At 29.1% G+C, this 19,887-nt stretch overlaps 2 protein-coding genes across 7 annotated transcripts; both read right to left on the reverse strand.

Moving 5' to 3' along the window:
* Positions 1-438: 438 nt before the first annotated feature.
* LOC137821307 (protein MRG2) lies at positions 439-5,212 on the reverse strand. Of its 6 annotated transcripts, none has more exons than XM_068625827.2 (10): positions 4,793-5,159; positions 4,656-4,712; positions 4,541-4,554; positions 4,312-4,457; positions 2,427-2,467; positions 2,107-2,211; positions 1,856-1,935; positions 1,263-1,432; positions 874-958; positions 439-765 (listed from the first exon to the last, which is right to left on the reverse strand). In XM_068625827.2, exons 1-10 carry the CDS (start codon positions 5,003-5,005, stop codon positions 684-686), a joined length of 993 nt encoding a protein of 330 aa, XP_068481928.2. In that variant the 5' UTR covers positions 5,006-5,159; the 3' UTR covers positions 439-683. The 6 variants fall into 6 exon arrangements, 3 of the variants coding, with proteins under 3 accessions (XP_068481928.2, XP_068481927.2, XP_090151549.1); XM_068625826.2 differs by having other exon boundaries at positions 2,427-2,476; XR_016515641.1 differs by having other exon boundaries at positions 527-765; positions 2,427-2,514.
* Positions 5,213-8,326: 3,114 nt separating this feature from the next.
* On the reverse strand, positions 8,327-9,267 carry SLY1 (F-box family protein). Its single transcript, XM_068624270.2, has one exon. It carries the CDS (start codon positions 9,072-9,074, stop codon positions 8,547-8,549), a length of 528 nt encoding a protein of 175 aa, XP_068480371.1. The 5' UTR covers positions 9,075-9,267; the 3' UTR covers positions 8,327-8,546.
* Between the last annotated feature and the right edge of the window lie 10,620 nt (positions 9,268-19,887).

Below are 19,887 nucleotides of genomic sequence, written 5' to 3' on the forward strand. Positions count from 1 at the left end.
CTTAGCTCAACTTTGGCTCATACCGACTCAATTCGACTTGGGCCCAAGTCAAAATCCAACCCAAAATGCAATTTGGATAATCCAAAAATGTATCTAATCCATATCCAATTAAATGGATTGGATTTAAAATCCAAAAATATGGATTTGGATTTGAGATAAATTCATTTGAATGGATTAAAACTAATATGAATTTGGATAATATCCAATTAAATGGATTGGATTTAAAATCCAAAAAGATGGATTTGGATTTGAGATAAATCCATTTGAATGAATTAAAACTAATATGAATTTGGATAATTATGGATTAGATTTTGTAATTTGGATTTTTTATCCACCCTTATTAGGAAGTTAGGAAAGTACAATTTGATTTTTAAGAGCATGGATTGAACTTTGAACCTACGGCCATTATTTGGAAAACATTAAAATCTGAAACAAAACTCAGAAAATCAACTGGTGTTTAAAATTAAGGATCAGTTAGCATTTTCCTTCCACGATTAGTACACCCTCCTACCCTCTAACAACACGATTTCCCAAAACAAGGTTTATACTTACCAAATCAAATTTCACATCATATTGGTAGAAATAAAGGCAAAGTGCAATTGTCAGAAACATTCTATACCAGCAGCAGCTCTGTGAAACTATGTACAAAGCAAAATCAATTGCTGCCGACAAGCCTAATCACCTTATTTGTTGGAGCTGATCTTAATATCTTCAGCAACATGATAAGTAGAAAGGAAAAATGTGCTCTGGTTTTTTTGCAAGAACCTGCAAACATAAAGTGGATACTTATGCATTAAAATTTGTTAGTAAGATGTCAACTCAGTCAACGGAGTTATTTTCTCGTTTAAATATATTAGGAAAGAACATTGGAACCTGAGAAAGTCAAGTAATTGTGCCTGAAGCCCTATCAACGTCTCCTCTTCAATGCTAGCGTGGAACAATAACTCGGGCAACTTAACTTCAAAATTCAATTTCAGAAAAAATGAGGCACCAATAATTAGAATCGTTAAGCATAATAATAATAATAACAACAACAACAATAAACATAATAAAGATCTACAAGATGCAGGTTTGACAGAAACATAAGCACATAGAAATAAACTTGTGTAAGGCTGAACCAAAACGGGCAGCATTTTGCTGTCCACTCAGAGCAGAATAACCACATCACCGTCTGTATTTCCATTACAACTTGATGAAACAATAAGCTAAACTTGAAACCCGTCATATAGTAAGTTTGTCTGGTGGCAGACAATCGAGCATACCAAAGAGGCGTAACAAATGCTCGGCCCCATATATAGCAGAAGGAAAGACATTGGCTGGACAAGCTTCTTGGTACTGTTGGCGCTCGGTCTTGTACAACAGCATCACTGGCAGTGCTTTATCAAAGTAACTACACAATCCTTTCATGATTTCTTCAACTGAATCAGCCATCCTATTTCAAATAGTAGCGATAAGAACAGTGAGTAAAAAATATAGATTGTAGTTGTACAAAAAAACAGAGAGCTGGAGTAGTAATGAAATTCAAGAAGCTAAAAAATTACAGTGCTTAAGAAGCAGATTGCCCACAGACTAATCAAACTGAAACCTTCCACTTCAATATGCATTGACCGGCCCAAAAATCAAAATTGTATTCCAAAAGAATACTTAAAAATAAGTGTAAATGATTAGTGAATAGGCTATGAGGAAGGGGGTTTATTCTAAATAATAGTAACTTAAAATATTGCTGGCTCCAGGTTTCCGTTCAAACTTGTTTACTGTTTGAAATAATTTTGCACACACTTCACTTCCCAAAATAGAAAAAAGATATTTCTACATCAAGCTTAAAGAATGGAGGGGTGTGTCAGCATAAACTTACGAGCCACATTTCTTCAATCTGTAATCAAAATAATTTTTCAATATGTCTTTCACATTAGGAGAACGAGGAAGTTTAACGAGCTGCATAGGAAAAAACATACATTCAACAATTTGAAATTGACTTCTCGAAAATAAAACTGTGTTCTGCAACTATTAACAAACTAAATATGCATATCCACTTGCTCCTAGAGAAAATGAAGCACTCAGTAATCGTCATAAATTATATTAATATATTCAAGATGATCTCGCTACCTTGCCGAGATGGGTAATAAACTCGCTATCATCAACTAATTGTTTCTTCAGTGTTGGAGGAATTTGAATGCTGACAAGCTTGTCAGGATCAAGAGCAGGTTTTAGCTACAAATAATCAAGCAATAAAATCAACTAAACTGATACTTCTAGGAAAAAATAATTGTGGAGAATCATCGCCTTACCTCCTCACGGGACAAAACATCAATAAAAAAGGTTTGCAATGAATAACACACGAATTCCAACTAATCTGACTAACAATTTGCATTGATGTTGAAGAGTTACGTAAACTTTATAAATTAAAATTTACAATGGGAGAGTACCTTGATGACAGATTCATTCCGTCGCTTCCTGCCTCTTGAAACTGCATTTTCTTTTCCCGAAACATCTCAGAAGTATTAGGAACACAGACTAAGTAAAAGTTTAATTTTACATATTGCATCAGGTCACAAACCATAAAAGTCCTTTTAATTTACAGCATAAACTACAATAATAACTAAATGCAAACAAGGAATGCAATGAGTATTACATCAAATGACAACCAACTTTTAAGTAAAGAGAAGATCTTAACACAGACACGAGGCGTTGCACATGGCCAGATCTATGTTGAGTTGTCTGTGTGATGGTCCAAACAAGCACAATGATTTGTTGTCATTGGCCCCAATATTTGCTTACAAATTCCTCATGGAATGCAATATTGTTAAAGATAAGTCATTATATTTTACATATTACCTAATTAGACGGGTAATATAAATTGTGTTATTTTGGAGATCACCCCACCAAATAAAGTGGCAGTGGTAACTATTAATGAAAATTCAAGAGAATTACTTTTCACAAATTCTTAGACATAGACTGCTTGGATGTTGCTTGTAGTAGTTTATTGAAAAAGGGCCTAAAATTATTTATTGTAATTAGTGAAAGTAAAGAGTCTAAGTGTTAGGATATAGGTATGGAACTTGAGACTTAATTGAAAGTATGGGATTCTAAAGTGGGGTTTACAAGGTCTTGAGCTCTCCAACTACAACAGTTAGCTTTTGTGGTGTGGTTCTCCCAATATTATTTTCAGTATGGTGTGATCCATAAGAAATAAGCTCATCGCTCTTCTATGCCCTTATTAACTCACCTTTATTGGGTATTGTGACTAATTCAAAACAACAAAGCCTTATATCTCTAACATGAGATTGACTAAATGAATCATACGATGTCATTCAATATATTACTTATCATGAGATTCCACAGGAAGACTTCGTCCATGTCCTTGGTATCTCTTTCCTCTTCACAGGACCACAAATCATACAATCAACTTTTCTCACCAGTATCTCTCGTGGCCCTCTTTGTATGTGTCTAAACTACCTTAACCAATATACTGACATTAAAAAAAGTCAAAGGGAAATAATATTTTCCTCATAGCAGAAATCTTTTTGGTTCAACTAGGATACTATAAAAAGTTAACTTATATGTGGGTGTAATTATGTATATAGATTGAGAAAAGAACAACCAGTTTGATGACAACCCCCAACTGCTCATGTTACCATCAAGTAATGTCAATTAATCCCCAATTCCCCACAGGCCCAAACATGAGAGGTTCCCAATTCCTGAACATGGTGAAGGTCCTCAACAAACTCTTTCTTACCATGCATATTGATTATTGTGTATAGAAATGCCTCTGTAGAAACGAATTAGAGAGCATCATTCAAGAACTACTTCGCTTCTAATCCTACAAAAAAAATGCATAAACTCGAAAAATCCTCATCATCAGCCTCATCCCAGTTAGAGAAATTAGTTGGTGGTTCTAGACTACTGAAGTTCCCGTTAATCTTTACAAGATACATAATCAAGTGTTATTAATTCTTTCTCATAAATTATAAAATTGAATATATACACAGACATTAGTTGGTACCATGAACAAGTGGTGTTCCAAACAACCAAATAATTTCTCCCTCGGCATACACAAAAGACATTGAGTAACCTGCAACTCATACTGCGCCAAGAAAACTATGATGAACCTTTTGGTAGGATTCCTAAATGGCAAGTCAGACAACATCAACCTCTGCACTCTCCTGCTGAGACAGCACATGCATAATCTAATTATAGTGCTATGTCTCTAATTAAGTTGACTTTTACACAGTCGCAACCTACACTAGAGACAAGAAACATGGGAAGTCATTGGGATTGAAGCAATAAAAGTGCAGAAGAGAACTGTCTGACCGTTAGTACTCTTGGATTTAGCCAGAGGACCACGTGGGGCTTTCGGATTCTTATCAATGCCATGCTTCTCATCAAGGGCATGTTTTTTGCGCATATTTTCCTCGGTGTGCTTCATCAAACGATCCATTCCAACCCATTCATCCCAACTGCAGCAAAAAATAAACACTTGAGAACCAAGCCAGAACCTCCCAATAGAACGTTGAACAAGACAATATATATTCACGCTCACCTTTTTTTCCAACCCTGAAAATAAAAAAGAAAAAAAAAATACAATTTAAGAGAAGAAATAAGATTGAGAAAATGTTAAGGGAAGAGTAAAGAGAGAGAAACATTGAGAAGATTACGAGATAATGAACGAGGAACTGCCATCCTTCAGTGTTGTTGTACTCAACTTGCCTAACCTTTTAAACAAGGCAAAGACTTGGGTTTCAAGAATGATACTTTTGAAATTTGGGGTAAAAGAGAAAAAGAAGAAGGAAACCTTGGCTATATAAAGATAATTAGAGTGAGTGGCTAAGAGCTTCTCTCCTTCGGCGTAGGGAGCAGGAAGGGAGATATGGTTGTCAGTTTCAGTCTGAGTGCTGCTGCTGCTATTGCTATGGCTGCTGTTGCTATTGCTATTGCTGCTATCGCTATTGCTGCTATCGCTATTGTCGGTAACCTCAGTGCTTGTCTTGGAAATCCCCATTTTCATTACTTCCTCTTTCGATCAGATTCAATGCTTTTCTTTCTCTCTTCTTCCCTTCCCAAAGAAAAAAGAATCAATTTCTTACTTTCTTTCCTTCCCCCTCCTTAAACCCAAACCCAAACCCAAAACCAACCAAGATATATTTTCTTTCTATTGGGTCAACTACGCCACACTTTATCTCAATCCAAATAAATTCAATGTTTTACCGTTGTTAACCTAAAATTAATCACAATTTGATTTAAATGCATTCTCTCCCATTTATTAAGCCCCACATATTTTATCTTTTGTTGCTATCAATTCATATATTCTCATTAGCAATTTTTTTTATAAAAACATTTTACCTTCAGCTGTTAACAACTTCCGCACACACATTAACTCATTTAATAAAATCTACACATTTAAGGTATTTTTTTTTATAGTAACTTGGTTTAAATATGTTTTATAACTTTAAATTTAAGCTTGTTTTTATCTTTGTATCTATAATTTGAAACGATCTATTTTAAGACAAATATATATATATGGTTGGTGTTATTATTTCATCCAAATTTAAAAATTTTACTTTAATAATATTAATAAAATGTATTGCATATGGCCAGATGAAATTAAAATATGATTAAAGATTAAACTAGTTCGTAGTAACTGAAGTTTTCTAAACAAACAACAATGTTGTGCTTTTGAAAAGGATTCAGTTACGTTGTTTAACGTAACTCAAATGCAAACATGTTTTTAGTCTTTCCCATAAACTCTTCTGAAAAAAAACAGCATGTGATAATATTTTAATGAATTAAATATGTTTTTCTTAATGTACTATAACCAATTTGATTTTCGTTTTTTATTTAAACTTTAAATTATTTAAATACTTGTAGTATAAAAATGATATAAAAAAACAACAAATTTCCAAAAAAAATTGATAATCTTTAAAAAATTAATAATCATTTTACACTGACTTATTTCAATTATTTTTATATTAATAAAATCAAATTTTATATTGGACGAAAAACATTATAAGAAATTTTATTATAATAATAAAAAATAAAAAAATTCTCATGTAAAGGGTACTTGCGGTCTGATTTAGTTCAAAATTTTATTAAAAAACCATTTGAAAAAACACATAAATCTGTGATTTAATTTTAATTTAATAAAGTCTTAATCAAAATATTATTTTATGAATTGATTGGATAATATCTATGATTTGATTGGATAATATCTATGATTTTTGTAATAAGAAATAGTTTTTAAAATTACTATAAAATTATCAAGAATTTTACAATAAAAAATTATTAAATAAAAAGATCTATCATAAATTTTATTTTATTTTTATATAACCATTATTCATATTCATAATTTCAACTTTAATTTATTAATAAATTACATAATCTTATACTTAAACATTACAATATAATTTTACTATAATGATTTAATGAAAATAAATAAACTACAATTCCAGTACCATCAAATCTTAAAACAACTGTCAATAATCACTTCCATGAATATTTGTTAATTGGGCCACAATAGAATTTTTGTTTTAGAGCATAGTTTTATTGAAATATATAATTCAGAAGGTATAATTTTTAGATAATTTGAATAATTTGTTTTAATATAACAAAAATTATACACTTATGTTATGAAAGAGAAAAGATGTAAAAATTGGTAATATTAGTTTTTAAGATATATAGTTAATATGTCTATTACATTCATTGTCGTCCAATTGATTTTAGAATGAGATGTGTTATTCCGAAGGTCTAAAACTAAATATTTTTTTTTCATGAATTTGCTAACTCTATTTACGGCTTTCGATTTGATCTCTCGGTCTGAGCTTTCAGTTTAGACTTGGTTAACTGTATTTCTTAATTCTCAGTTTTACAAGGCAATGTTAAAGTCAGAATCAATTTTAGATAATTATCCGATAAAATCACTCTACTTACCTCTTGGTTTGGTTATCTATTTATAATGCTCTCTTTATTGAGATTAAAACCTATTTGAATTTTTTCTTTTTGTACTTAATATTTATTAAACACATACTTATACTTTCGTTACAAGATGAATATTAAGTTATTTGCATCAGTTAATTTTATATTTAAACTAATTAACAATTACTGGGACATAAGAAAAAGTGAGTGAAACATAATTTGATAACTGAAAAATAGTTTATATGTTGAAAAAATAACATCTCCCAAAATAAAGTCATGAATCTGTGGAGAAGGTGTGGGTAATCCGTTGTTTCTTTCTTGTTGGAGCAAGTTCCCATGTTCGCATTCCCGGGTTCACCACATGGAAGTCATTACTTGGGTCTTTCTTCATGAGAACTGAGTGCAAAGTAAGCAAGTCCTGCACGCTGTTGGGTGACTTTCAGGCTGCTTCTGAAAGCTGGTGTCGGTTAACAGAGTCATTTGTTTTTTCATCTACTATTTCCAATTTCAATTGCGAAGTGCGTTCGGTTTTTTGCAACAATACAATCTAAACGATGTTTGAGCCAACATTAAACCAATTTTCCTTTTACTCTTTCATAGTTTTTTCCATCGTAAAAGATCATCATTACCGCTGTAAATTTTAGGAAAAAATATCTATGTGAACCTGTTAGGACACGGAATGATTCTGTTGCTATTGCCTAATGAGAAAGGAACATGGTTGTTCCTGGATAGTAATATTACCTAGTTGACCAAATTGTAGCACTCCTCCAACAAAACCGGTTTCATGATTTAGATTCTTGACCTTCCCAAATTCCGAATCTAATTCACTTGTTTAGTGGAAAAGTTTTCGTAAAGAGTGTAACTTAAACGTCCTTGTAAGAATGAAAAAAGCAAAGGTAAAAGTGGAGGAAAAAACAATATATTCGTCCAAGAGAGTCTGTCCGTGTTCAGTTCAGTGATCTAATACTACAATATTGGTACAGCATGAAAAAATACAGTGGGGGAAACAAATAATAGGGATCCCCGTAGCGACAAATATCGTCCCTCAAGAAAATTTTGGCTTTTGCAGAAGCAATAGAAGTGCAAACTCATTCGTGTGTCATTTACCCATTGGGCCGAAGTAAGAGCCAGAAAACATAGGCAGTAGCAGACATTTATTACAGAACAAGAAGACCTCAGCCTCTGTCTCCTTGTGCCTATTCGGAAAAAACACCCTCAGGACCGCCAATCACTCCTCCTTCCACTCCTTTCGGCAATTCCACCCCACCACACCCAATTTCTTATTCCGTACACTCCCAAATCCCCCTCTTTCCCCTCAGATCCAAACCCTAATCTATTCTTCCAACCCCCAAAACAAGAACTTTAAAACATCATCGTAATGATAACACTTCGGAGATACACATACATACTAATATTCATATATATATATATAATATATTATTAATGGAATCAAAGTACATACATACAGGTTACAAAACACATCCAGCTTAGACTAATTGCCTGAATTAAAAGCAGATCTGGCAACTGAAATCTAAAAATCGCACCAAATAAAAAAAAGGGTCGAAAGCCGAAATTAGGTTTAGAAAAAACAACACGTCGAATGGATTATGGATTATGGATAATGGAATAATGAGCAATCATCTGGTTCGGTTATTGAAATTCATCTTCTCGTAGTAGCGAATGGAGAGAAGTGAAAGAGAGAGGTGAACCTCGTCCTTCCCCAAACGCAGAGGCTTCGATCGAATGACCTGGGGGATGGTAGGGCCCCACGGCGAGGAGGAGGAGGACGAGGAGGAGGATGATGTCTGAGGCTTGGAGAGAGGGAAGAGATAAAGCGCGTGAAGGCGGCGGAAGCCACCGAGGGCAAGGACCACCGATCGCAGCTGTTGCTCCCCGCATCCAGTGTTGGCCCACTGCTTCGTGCAGATCAGTTCCCAGAGCCTCTCGTCCTGCGCCGTCTTGTGCCACTGCTTGTTCACACACCCCGCCATCGCCAGCGTACGCGCGTCCACGTGCTTCAACACCTCGAACAGCAGGTTGTCGTCGAAACGCCCCAACCCCTCCACGCGCTCCACCACGTCCTCCTCCTCAAGTAGCACCGCCTTGGCCTTCTTCATCTTGGTCTCCTCCTGGCGGGAGGTGGCGGAGGGAAGTGGACGCTTCATCGGTGTGAAAGGGAAAGAGGGTTTGCGGTTTGTCTGTGGCGGTGACAGAAAGTTAGGCGCTTGATGAAGGAAGAGGAAAGGGGTGCTAGAGAGGGAGAATAAATAAATAAAAGGGGTGAGAAGATAACGGTAACGGAATTGAGAGAGTTGGGATTTAGTGGGAAAGGATGGGGTAATGGGGCAGGTGAAGTAAAGGTTAAGGTTAGGGGGGTGCACCTGCTTTTGATGGTTTTCGAAGACGACAAAGAGAGAAATGAATGCGTTTCGATTCTTTTATGTGATGGACACTTTTGTCCTCATCCTTCTGGCTTTGTCTTTATGTTCCTATTCGCCTTCTAACCGGGGGAATCGATGAATTAATGAAAAGATAGTGGTGCTGTGGTGCTGTGCTTCTGCTGGTCGTGGTGGGTGGGTTTCAACTGTGAAGGTTAATGTGAATCTGAATCAACTATCATCTTCTCTCTACACTCTACACTCTTCCTCTTCCTAACCAACCACCCCCACACTTTCCTCTCAATTTCAACCTCCTAATAATATCTCCCTAATCTATACAAAATCTTATCCACAAAATTAACATCTTCTTTTACTCCAAAATATATATATATATACTCTTTCATTTAGTATATACAAGTCGTACGCAAAATTTGCATATCAAAAATAAATCCAGCAAAACTAATAAATAATGGAAAGAGACTTACTATTACTAAACGCGTTATATTTTTAGTTTATATGTAAATTATATTATTTATGATAAAACAGAAAAAATAATCTAAAAAAATGACCCAGGATCCAATTTGAAATAAAAGATATAACATAATGCTAGAAAACACATACGTGGTTCATTCAAAATTAAAAAACACATACCCGGTCTTCATTACTTAAAACAAATCATATAATGCTAGAAATGATTGAACATTAACATAAAAAAATAAGGTTCTTAGTCACAAATCCAAAAAATAATAACAATAATAAAAAGAAAGAAAGCATATAACACTATAAATAATTTGATTATTTCTCTTCATTTCATGTTTAAAAGGTCTTACTCGGTTAAATCTATTTGTGATATTAGGGAGAACTTATGAATATCATGATAGTTACCTTCTTCCCATAACAAGCAGGTGGAAAACACGAATTCGTTAGTTGTCAGCACATTTATTTTCTGCTAATGGTGAATTTTATCTACCGTCATCTATAAGAGCATTTTTTTGTTATTTTTAAAATTAACCCTATGTTTGACATAGTCTAATATTAATATTCATGAATTTGTTTAAGAAAAATTAAACGTTATTTATAATTACTTGATAGTACATGAAATCTACTTCGATATATCATTTGACTTTTCAAAATAGTACGTGGCATATGTGCATATTGCTTAATTTTCCGCTCCATAGTATAAAAAATAATTACTATTATATTATTAGTTAAGTTGTTCACCTTCTGTCCCATGTGGGTTTTCGTTAACATCACCCACAGATATCGTGGTGGATGAAAAAAGTTTTTGATATTTTAAGTGTCTTTATGCTTCCATATACTGATTAATAATTATCACAATGCGTTTGAATATTATCTTTTTTAATTTTGATAGACGAATTCATGATATATAATGATCGTATTCGAAGGATTATATGTTTTTAATTTCAAATTTTGTCATGATTTTAATCTTATAAAATATATCAAAGAATTAAAGAATAATAATTTAAATTAATTTGGTATAAACTCGTAAACAAAACCTCTAATCAAAGTCTAAGAGGAATGAGACTTCATTTTGAGAACCTTTCTCAATCTGTACAATAACTCAATTTATCTTGATGATTCCCTTTAAAGTAAGTTGGATTAAAAAATATGCTCAATTAAATCCAATTTTTATATTTAAGATTAATTCAAAGACAAGCCACAATAAATTGAACCATTTTACTACTTCTAATATAAATTAACCTACGATATAACATTAAGCAAAGACAAACTATATACATGCCACTTCCCAACATGTTAAATATAATTCCTACTAATATATCGGCAAATTTTCAAATTATAGTTATTGAGACTTATTTATAATTATTATTTTAATTTACATAGACAAAATTAGAGTTAAAAAATCATTTTAAAAAATCGTATTAAATAAAGCGTAATTTGAGTTTAAAAAATAGAGGCTTGGTTTATTTAATTAATTGTGTATACCAAATTTAATGAATCTAAAGTGGCCTTTTTTATTGAAAAAGTTTTTGGTCTAACCCTTTTGATCTTATTGGTCGAACTCGGGTAATTTTGACGCGCTTTCACTTCTTTCACTTTCAACTTATTTTGGGCACTACAGAGAGGAGCAAATGCAAATTATGTGGTTAGGACCAACTCCACGTTGGTAGGAACGTGCTTACCCTCATGCAATGGTTTAACAATGGCTCGCAAATCCCTACAAAAGTTTCAATTAATATTTAGAGAATCGCTTTTGAAAATGACTTCTTTGGCATTTTCTCAACAGCGTTCATTTCAACTTCATCTTCACTCGCTTCGCTCTTTCGGTTTAAATCTTTATATAGTTAAGATACCCATGTCATGCATCAGTTTTCTTTTCTTTTCTTTTCTATATTTAATTAATACTTTTTTGTTATAATAAATTCAGGACATAGAGTAACAACGTAAGTCAGAAAGCAAGACACTTTTGGACATTCATATACATTATGTAAGATATATATTTCTTTTATATTAATTGAATATTATAATAAATAAAAAATATAAATACATAAATTATATTTTTAATTTATATTGAAATACATGGTTGCTTATAATTATTGATGTTTTTAATAGAAATTATTAAAATTTAACGTAGAGGTATAAACAAGGATTTTAGTTTGATTAAGATAAAAAAAAAAAAGTAGTTTTATAGCGTTGATATATAAAAACATTATTGATGAGAGTGTAGTGTATGAAATACACATAAGAAAAAAAATACAGAAATATATAATTATGAGAATAAGTTTTCATTCTCCCCATTGTTTATTCAAATATATTTACACAGAGGGTTTGATTGTTTGATGATAATACTTAAAGAGAGATTCACCCTACTACAAAAACAAGTTAGATGACTTACTTTCAATCTTAAAATTAGTGTAATAGAGATATTTTATGTTTGTTTTATTTTATTTTAGAGATTTACCTCTCTTAACAATCTCATGTGAATAAAGGTAAAGTAATTTAAAGTAAATCTTTGACATCAAAACTTATATTTTAGATTAGATTAGAACATGGTTTGATGTAAAGTTGTAATAAAAAAATAAATTAAAAAGTTCAATATTTACGTTGGACCATGCACTGTTTGACTTCAATTTCTTTCATAAGTCTGATGTATATTTACGTCATAATTCAATTTAAATTCTGGACTTTCTTTTAATAAAATTGATTTTGATTTCATGTAATATTAATAATAATAATAATATTTTGGATTTTTATTTTATAATGTTTTGAATTTCAATTTGTAAACCAGTAAAAACTACTTAGATTTGAGAACATGTTGGAGAATGGAAAAAGTAAAAAGGTATTGTATATTTGAAATCTGAAAGCATTTTTTATTTTTTATTTTTTTAAGTTTTTTTTTAATTTTACCAATTGATTAATTAAATGTGATTTAAAATATCCACAATTTTTAAAAAGTAACCATGTTTTAATAATCATTCTCTATATTAAAGAGAACTTTAATTAAATACGATTTAAAATGTTTAGGGTCATACATTTTATTATTTAAGGTCATACTTTTTTAATGTGGTTTATTTTTTAAAAAAATATAATGATTTATATGCCATAATTACAAAAGTATTGTCTTTTTCCACTTTTAGGTCATATTTATATGTGTGTGACCACTTTTAAGTCACATTGTTATTGTTTAATCCACAACACTTAAAAAATGTGGTATAAATAATCAATAATTTTACAAACGTGGTATTTGGAAATCCTTCAACCACACTAGTAAAATTGTTGAATTTTCTATATGTAGGAAACGGTTATATAAGTGTGATCTAGTTTTATGTTGTCTAAAGTAAAAAATAAATACTAAACTTCAATATATAGAGGCAAATAAATGTGTTTGTAAAAGTCACTTAGGGCTTGTTTGTATCCAAGTGCGGAAAAGCAAAGAAAGAAAGAGACGAATGAAAGTTGGAAAAACGAGGATAAAAACATGAAAAACGATAAGATATTTTTGTTCAAAATTTTCTTTTCTCTCATGAATTGCAGAGAAAGAGAATTATATATTATTTTTTTCAAAAAGTTAATAAAATATATACTGATTATATATAAATTAAATTTTAATATATATATTTAACCTTTATAATTTATTTATTAATTATTAGTATTAACTTTCATATTATAATAAAATAAATAAAAAATTAATTTTAATTATTAATACGTATTTTATTAATATTTAATATTTATTTTTTAATTTTGAATTTATTTTAATTCTAATCTATATTTATAAATTCTTTTGTATTAATTTCTTAAATTTGTATACATTTTAAAAAATTTAAAAATCTTTCACAACATCACATCACTTCCAAACTTCAATAAACTTTCCTCACAAATCTACTTTAACATACCCCAATCCAAACAACCTCACTCTCCTCTCAAATCACTCTAAATCCACACCCTCAAATCTCCTCTCCAATCTAAACACACTCTTAATCATGTTTGCATGTATTGTTGGATCTAAATTTTTGTGTTTCCATATTTTTTGATGTATTGAGGCTTAAGAAATCCATATATTTCTTATTTGTCTTGGTCCACGCTTAATTATCCATATACCTAACACAATGAATTTAAGTTAAATGTAATTATTATAATATGAAAAACATAAACAACATTAAATTACTTATATGACCCTTAGTTGTATCACTAAAATGTTTAATATGAATATTTCCCCCAACAACCTCTAATAAAAGGAAAAACAATATTATTGATGTCAAATACTATGTTGTTCCAATGTAGTTGTAGTGGTTTCCTCCTCAACCTCGGTAGTATGGTTAAAAGTTGAGATATTGAATAATCTTCAACTTTTACCATGTAATCATCATCAGTAGATGGTGCTACCATGACCTGCTTATCATGTCAAATATGATCATAAACAAAGACAAAATATTACTTCAATATTGACCAACATCGTATCAGTAACAAGTAAATAGAAAAAACATAATATAATACATGTGGTCGTAATGATACTGACTTGACAATAAATGTAGGTCATGCCAAAAACACGTCTAAAGTCTCTCCCACCAATTGGACCTCTGTGTTGGATAAAGTCACTTGAGAAACAACATCTCCTACTTCATCAACCACCACTACCACTCAGTTGGATTGTAGAGATACCACTCAGTTGGATTGTAGAGAAATACCATAGATTATTAATTTTTCCTTTTTTGTCCAAATGCGAATAAACAAGGATGATTATATTCAACATATAACTCACATTGGTTTGATACATCAGTGTGAACATGATCCACAAGGAATTTACAATAGTAGCAACACAAATCCCTTTCGTGCTCACTCAAACAACCTCGGGAAATGTAGGTGTTCCTCGAGTCTATTGTTAATGATGAAGGAACTTTAACTTCTCATTGAACTTTCACTACAAGGATTCTCGAGTTTTTTTATCCAGATTCTCTTCAAATTGCATTTTCATCCTTTGCGAGACATTCTAATTACAAGAGTTGATAGTTGTCCATGATGGTGGACCAAAATATTTTTGAAGTCACCATAAACAACTAGTACCGCACACACGTTATAAGTGTTATAGTCTTTAAATGATCACCATTAAAATATCATCATTTCGATTACAGAAAACAAATGAATAGTGTATTTCCTACTCTACTAAGAAATCTTACAACATATAAATAATAATTAAACATAAACAATATCACTTCACCTATAAAAAAGCATAAATAATAATGATTTATATTTACAATTTTGTGTGTACAATTATATGAGTATAAGATTCTATTTTATTAGGTCAAATTAAGTTGGTAATATACACTTTTAATTCTCTATTAAAAGAAAATATCAGTATCTTTATGCAATGTATTTGTTATAATATTCTCTTTATTCTTCATTAATATGTATTTATCAATGAAATAATTATTTCATTATAATGAAGAGAATATTATAAAAATGTTTCTTGATAAAAAATTTACACTTTAGACAAAGATTCATTTTTTAAAAAGACCTTCCTTTTTCTTATACACTTACATTTTTATTAAATATAGTTACATTATAATTATTTTAAAATTTAACTATAATAACATTATAATTAGTGGATTTACAATAATTAAATTAAATATGAAAGTTTAATATAATATTATCAGTTTATTAAAATTGTTAAGGTATGTAATATTAATTTACGTTTTAATTGTTTTTTTTTTAATAAGCTAAACCTTAACTCTTTAAAACATTAATTAATATTTTTAGATAGAATATAATAAATAATGAAACATACATTTATATAAATTGTGTATTTAATTATTTTACAAGTATAATAATCTTTTACAAAAAATTATAAATAAAAATATTATATTTATTAATTATTAAAAATATCAATAAAATAATAATACCTTATATTTTCAATTAAAATAAATGAAAAATTAAACATATTCCTATTCAACTAGAATAAATAAAAATTAAACAATTATCTATTATAATTTTTTATGGTATAAAAAAAATATTAAAAAATTATATTTTGGTTAAAATTACATTTAAAAAAATATAGTTATATTATTAAGAATACATGTTGCATAGAAATTAAAATTAGGCATTTAAAAAATAATGATATAAATATATGTTTTACTATTTATTATATAGCTATCTATAAAAATTAATTATACTTGAAAGAATTAAAAATTATATTAAAAAAGATTAAATTTTGGATTATTAGAAAATTTAATTAAATATAAATAAATATTACAAAAGTTAATAATTTTAATAAACTCATAGTGTGATATTTGATTATTATAAACAGTATCTGTTATAATTTTAATGTTATAAATAGGTATATCCAAATATAGTTAATTGCAATATTATTATAATTAAATTTAAAATAGTTATAATGTAATTAAATTTAATATATATATATATATATATATGTATTTATAAAATAAAGTAAGCTCTCTTATAAAAATATTTGTTTGTATGGAGTGACCATCTTTTTAATAAGAAATATTTGAAGAAAGAGAGAGAATTTACAAAAAAAAGATATTAATGATTTTTTTTAAAGAATTTAATGCATCTATTATTCAGTTAATCTGAACAGTTAATTTAAAACAAAATAGAATGTTAAGATTAAGAGTAAGTAATTCCATTTATTCTGAGCATGTGAATCCCTACTTATATATATATATATATATATATATATATATATATATATATATATATATGAATATGATATTCAATTAAGAAAGAGATCAGCTTTTATTAATTTAAAATTTAGCACTTTTTAACAGCATTGTATAACATGCATCAATTTAAATCATTAAATTATATCTTTTAATTATTTTTATTGCTTATACATTTTGAGTGTAAAATAAATTGGTTGTCTAATGCCAATATTTTATATCAAGAGAAATTGAGTGACAAAAATCAAAATCATACAATGTTATGCATCAAATTTCAAATATTTTACTCACTTTAAAGAGATTAGTGAGAATACTTGCTTTCGCACGTATATGCATCTATATTTTTTATTTATTTATTTTATTATTATTATTATTATATATATATATTATATTTATTTAAATAAAACATGAATTCATGTGTATCTGAATGTATACATAGAATATGAGAGTTATGTTATTGGATTTAAGAAAAAAATTGATGAAAGAAAAATATAAAGTGAGAAAAAGAAAAAAAAAAGAATAATAAAATTCCAAAATTCAAAATGAAAAAAAGTAAACGATCGTAAAAATCAAATAAATAAAGATATATTTCAAAAAATTAAATTAAAAAGCCTGTTTTATACTTAAAATTGTTTTGATAAGTGTTTTAATATATTTTAAAAAAATAAAAATAACGTAGTGCCATAATATAATAATAAAATTAAATATTATTATAATAATATTTTTTTTTATATATAAGTATAGATAAAATTGTCCTATTTTTTTAAAATCTATTAGACTCTTTGATTTTACATTAAATTAAGTTGAACGTGGAACCATAATTTTTATTTCAGCTGAATTTTTTAATGATTTTAATTTTTCACATCGATACTACGAGACTCTAAATATCAAACTGAACATATATTAAAACACCTCTAAGTAATTGTTTTCATATTTTTTTTTTTAATTTAGTTAATGAAGTCGGTTAAAAAAACAAGAGAGAATCCAACATGAATATTGTTACTTTTTTTTATTTTAAAAAAGTATTATCCAGTTAAATACGATAATTAATATTTTTGGGAGTTTGAGAAACATGAAATAAATAAAAATATCTGATTCAATGTTAATTTTGTATATTTTGAAGAATTAGAAATTACACTTCAGTCATTTTTGTTATTCACTTTAACTTTTAGTTAAACTGTGTTTCTGTTTACTTTTTCTTCAAGCATCGACCCGACCCGTTCCGCGCACCATAAATCAAGTGAAAGATGCAACATACTGTGGTATTAAATATAAGTTGTTTAGTAGGTTACTAAACACATAAAATAAGACAATTCTCCACCAAATTATAATGGGATTTTTTTTTTAAATGGAACAATTTTGAAGATACTTTAACTGTTAAATAGAGTCTACATATTAAGAAATAACCAAATAAAATAATATTTTATTTTATTTATTTAATTTAATATAGTATTATATTATTAAAATGAGTTGGAAAATGAGTTGTAAAATGAGTGTTATTACGGTGTCATAGGATTTTTTTTTGTTTTAAAATTACATTCAACAAATCACAATTGTAAATTTCTATTAAATAAATACTATGTCTATTTGCTTAGAGTGCAATTCCCCCAACTGTTTGTGTTTTTTCTTACTTGGAATGGATCATAAAGCATGTTTCATTTCTTATAACATGGCCCAAATATTTTAGTCTTCTACCACTGACTCACGCAAAAATCAACAAATAGTGGCATAAAGTGATGTTATGATAATTATTATCCCACCACGATATTTCTTTTTAATAATTATTGTTGTAACTATTATTTATTTGACTATATATTTAATGTTTTTTGAAAATTATTTCTGAGCAGTTATTTTATGCAATGAATTGTTAGGGCCTGGGCCGTCCAAGATTCAAACACTTGGACTGGGATCCAAACTAAAATAACATAATAATTTTTTATCCGAAACTTACTATGTTTAAAGAACGAAATAAAAATATACATCTGATTATTTTAAGATAATGTAATATATGCACCCTATATTTTATTGAAAAATAGGAAGTAATTAAAAAAAAAATCATTTATGAACTTATTTTAAATGAAGTTTTCTCCCTCATCATTACCTTTTTGTGACGTGAAGGGTATATACTAGTGAACTATGTTTTGGGGCCCTTAAAAAGTCATACTAAGATTGGAACAACTGTGTTAATTAAGAACGGAGTTAGTTATGTGATTGCTCTAAACAACGATCCAATTATGATCTTATGAGAATCAAATTCGGCGCAGTATATATATTTGAGGGCCTTTTGGGATTTTAAATCTTTATTTTAAAAACCAAGCGAGAAGGAACAGGCAAGTGGCTGCACGCTTTCTTTTGTGGGGGCAGGGAAGGAGTTTTCCTTAAATTTTCTTAGCATTTGTAATCATGCAAAGTTTAGCCTTTTCCAAATTGGAATTCAATATATAAAAATAACTTTGAAAGAAATTAACTTCCTTTTTTTAATTGTAAGAGTGTATTTTGTAGGAGCTTCTCCATAAAATAAAATAAAAAATATAGAGAATTAGGAAGAAGAAAGAAGTGAAATTAAATTCGTCATAAATTACAAGATAAATATATATTCACAACTCTAATATACCAATCCATCTCTCTGTCTAAAATTTCAATTAGTATTTTTTTATATATCATTTCTCAAATTACAATTATTTTTTATATAAATTAACTTATAGGACTTTTTTTATATTATTTTTAATTTTTAATTTATATACATGAATTTTAACTTATGAAAAAAAGACCAGTTCACTTTTTATGTATTTTGTTTAAATTTTGTGTGAATAAACTTATTGAAACAAGTCATAATATCAGAAATAGCCTTTTTGTTCAACTAAGCAATTTGCCATTTATTTTTTGTTTCTCTATAAAAAAAAAGGTGTTTCAACAAAAGTTATTGTATAAACAGTTAGGTAGACTAAGGACAAAAACCAGAATGTAGCTATGAGATGGAGAAGAAAAACAAGCCGAAAATGCAGCATCAGATGGGTCCAGGGCAAATGGGGGGTGGGGGGAAGAAGATAAGAATCCGTGCATGATTTTCTACATTGATTATATATGCTTGTTTTTTATACAACAGCAACAAAATTTTGAACTTAAAACTTCTTACAAATATATTGGTTATAGATGATTTAGAAAATTGTACAGCAGACCTAATTTCAAAAACAAATGGTATTGCGTGTTTTCTTCTAAATCAGTTAAATTAATTATCACTTAATGTTGATGTGAAATTATGTATCACTAACCCTAACCCTTATTACATCAATGGGTTAAATAGTATGGGCCACATACATACAGCACCGTCCTGAACTTGAACTCAGAAAAGGCGACAGTTCAACGAAAGGAACACTGTTTTTTCCTAATTGACAGGTGGACAATAAATTTCAAAGGACATGTTCTTAGTTGTTAACTAGTGTGTG

Source organism: Phaseolus vulgaris, chromosome 9 (assembly GCF_051622355.1).
Source record: "Phaseolus vulgaris cultivar YP4 chromosome 9, ASM5162235v1, whole genome shotgun sequence".
In the NCBI taxonomy this organism is placed as follows: Eukaryota; Viridiplantae; Streptophyta; class Magnoliopsida; order Fabales; family Fabaceae; genus Phaseolus; species Phaseolus vulgaris.

Excerpts from the sequence above, each read along its gene's own strand:
- LOC137821307 (XM_068625826.2), bottom strand. The coding sequence starts at position 5,005 with ATGAAAATGGGGATTTCCAAGACAAGCACTGAGGTTACCGACAATAGC. Across the intron at positions 1,433-1,855 it reads AGATTGAAGAAATGTGGCTC|GATGGCTGATTCAGTTGAAG; the intron begins GTAAGTTTATGC and ends TATTTGAAATAG. Across the intron at positions 959-1,262 it reads GCATTTGTTACGCCTCTTTG|TTAAGTTGCCCGAGTTATTG; the intron begins GTATGCTCGATT and ends TGAATTTTGAAG.
- SLY1 (XM_068624270.2), bottom strand. The coding sequence starts at position 9,074 with ATGAAGCGTCCACTTCCCTCCGCCACCTCCCGCCAGGAGGAGACCAAG.